The 2,534-nt window shown below is 36.3% G+C and overlaps 1 protein-coding gene across 1 annotated transcript; it reads right to left on the bottom strand.

Moving 5' to 3' along the window:
* Window positions 1-120: 120 nt before the first annotated feature.
* Window positions 121-1,436, bottom strand: LOC129579689 (serine protease 3-like; the record flags this gene model as incomplete). The annotated part of the gene is made up of 5 exons (XM_055469856.1): window positions 1,331-1,436; window positions 1,219-1,234; window positions 1,032-1,121; window positions 264-913; window positions 121-193 (listed from the first exon to the last, which is right to left on the bottom strand). Coding segments are annotated over exons 1-5 (880 nt in total), but the record flags the coding sequence as incomplete, so codon positions are not given.
* Between the last annotated feature and the right edge of the window lie 1,098 nt (window positions 1,437-2,534).

The following is a 2,534-nucleotide window of genomic DNA, read 5'->3' as shown; positions in this document are numbered from 1 at the left end:
TTATGAATCATGAAAAATCACCTCTTTTGCCGTCGAAAGAAAAAAAAATATGAAGATTAAACGTGACGTTAAAAACCAGATAATGAATTGATTTAATTCAAATTTCGAATGCACACTTACTTCCCGGTACCACTATATCGGCTAAGAATTTAGCTTCGTTGGGTGTAAGCGAAGGTGGAAGTGGTTTCACGCTCTGAAATAAAAGCAAAAATACATTTTGTTCGCGTTATTGAAATGCAAATTGGGGCATTGAGATTAGATACCTTTGGATCATGGATAAAACCAAGGAATGATGCAATTGGGATGAACATTCCGCGGCCACCTGTTGTTCCATTTATACCCGTAGTTATGCCCACGATTTTGCCATTTGTTTTTGAAATGACTGGTCCACCCGAATCGCCAGGTGTAATAATTTCGCCATCGTTCCTAGCTTCGCCAGTGGTAAAGTACAAAGTCTGAACTGGGTTAAATGCGCTGACACGATCGACATCAGATATATAGTTCGCATCGCAACGCCTCAATATCATTGGTCCGATGTTGTTCAACACGCCATACCCATAGACAGTGACCGCTTCTGATGTGTTATTCAATTTGTAATCCTTGTCCACGAGTTTGATACTGCCAACGGTATCGCTGAATTCTAACGGCGTTTTCAGTGTAAGTTTGGCAATATCAAATGCACCAACAATTAAATGACTATAATGAGGGTGCCATGCAATGTTCTCTTTTTCGACTTTGATTAGGTTTTTTTCCAATGCAACTTTTGTACCAACTACCACATAAATATATGGAGCGCCAGCCACACAATGGGCATTCGTGATAATTTCCGTTTTTGACAGAATAAATGCGGTACATTCGGACAGCATTGCTCTATAAGCATCAGTTGATTTGTCTTTGAATAGATACAAATATCCTGTAATAAAATCGTTTCTCTCAGTACAAGCAAAAATGAACACACACAAAATTGATGGAATATTTGAATCGAAAATTCACACGAAAAAAGAATAAAAATGATTCTAAAGCTGACTTACTTGCGGGGGCATAGATTCCAGCTACAAACTTTGCCTGTGACATATTTTCGATTACTTCGCCCTTGAGAAGAGCTTGCGAGAAAAAGCCATCTGTTCATTTGTTCATTAGAAAAAAAAGGTTGAAATTCCGAATTGAAAACTCTTTTGGAATAATAAAAAGCGTGTTTGAAAACCAAAAATGTCTTACGTTTTCCTTGAAGTTCCTAGAAAAAGAAATTTCGTGTTCACATTCAATTCTACAGGAACATCGCATTTTGTTGGATAAAAATGAAAATGATAAAGGAATAGAAAAAACTTACCGAAAATTCAACGATAAATAGCACCAAAAACAAACCGTGTAGTAGATTCATTTTAATTTGCCAACGAAACAGAGTTTTAACCTGTTGCACAATGATAATTTGAGAAGAGATACTTTGAATTCGTATCGTCTTCCCTATGCAGTGGTGCCTCTTTTATACCATTCATCTATCAATAGCTGACACATGCACTGCAACGTATAATTGATGAATTGTGGTATTTTTCAGTTATGGAATTTACGAATTGAGGTCTACTAACACTATGCAACAAATTTCAAAGAAAAATTTCCCCCAAAAAGAGGAGACTCATTTCCAAGGTTTTTTGGCCCACTTAATCCAAATCTGATACGGAAAGCAATGAACGTATCTTGAAAACTAGACGTTCCAGGACAAACTAACGCCAGATTTGGATTAAGTGGGCCCAAAAAACTGTGTAAATAAGTTCCCTTCTCTGTTATTCCTTGTTGTTGCATAGTGTAATCATATTCAGACACTAAATGAAGCTCAATAACAAAATTCCTTTGATGGATACGTGTAGCTGATACAATTTGTGTAAAATTATAGCAAAAAATGGAATACGTTCGAAAACATTTTAAATTCGTTTGTTCTCCAGCCTGATGATGTTCCTAAGAAGAGCGAAACGTCGCATGATAAACGAATAATCATTTTCGAAGATGGCTTTAGCCCAACTCTTCACTTTTGTATTTATACAGATGGAATGAAAAAACCGCTGCGCGTGTACACCAAAGGAATTTGGTGCATGTGATGCTGGAGTGCACAGTATATATTATGTGTGTACGTTGATATTCAAGTTATGAATTCATTTCGGAGTGACTAGAATTTACTTTAATGGTACTTTCTTGTTCAATGCGTGATGTAGCGTTATCATGTACATATGAGTGGTCGGGAATAAAAATGACCAAAGTTGAACCACTTATGGATAAGCGTATCACAATATTCTTGTTTTTCAAGAGTGCAACATGAATTTCGTTCGCTTGAAAGTGAATCGCGAAATATCTGTTGATTATAGAAATCGTGTTTCACTTTAATTGAAGCAAAAATATACGATACACTTCCAAGTCCATTGCGACTTGATTTCGGAGTGAAAATTAAGTGTAAGGAGCGCGAATTTCGATGTGCCGATAATACCAACGGTGCACACAAAATACTCTATTAGAATCTGAAAATATTTTTTTTAGAACTTTTT

This window comes from Sitodiplosis mosellana, unplaced genomic scaffold, assembly GCF_009176505.1.
Source record: "Sitodiplosis mosellana isolate CC-2019 unplaced genomic scaffold, AAFC_SMos_1.0 Smas_scaffold_6416, whole genome shotgun sequence".
Lineage (NCBI taxonomy): Eukaryota > Metazoa > Arthropoda > Insecta > Diptera > Cecidomyiidae > Sitodiplosis > Sitodiplosis mosellana.
The sequence above is the reverse complement of the archived record's forward strand: the minus strand, read 5'-3'. Positions and strand labels throughout refer to the sequence as shown.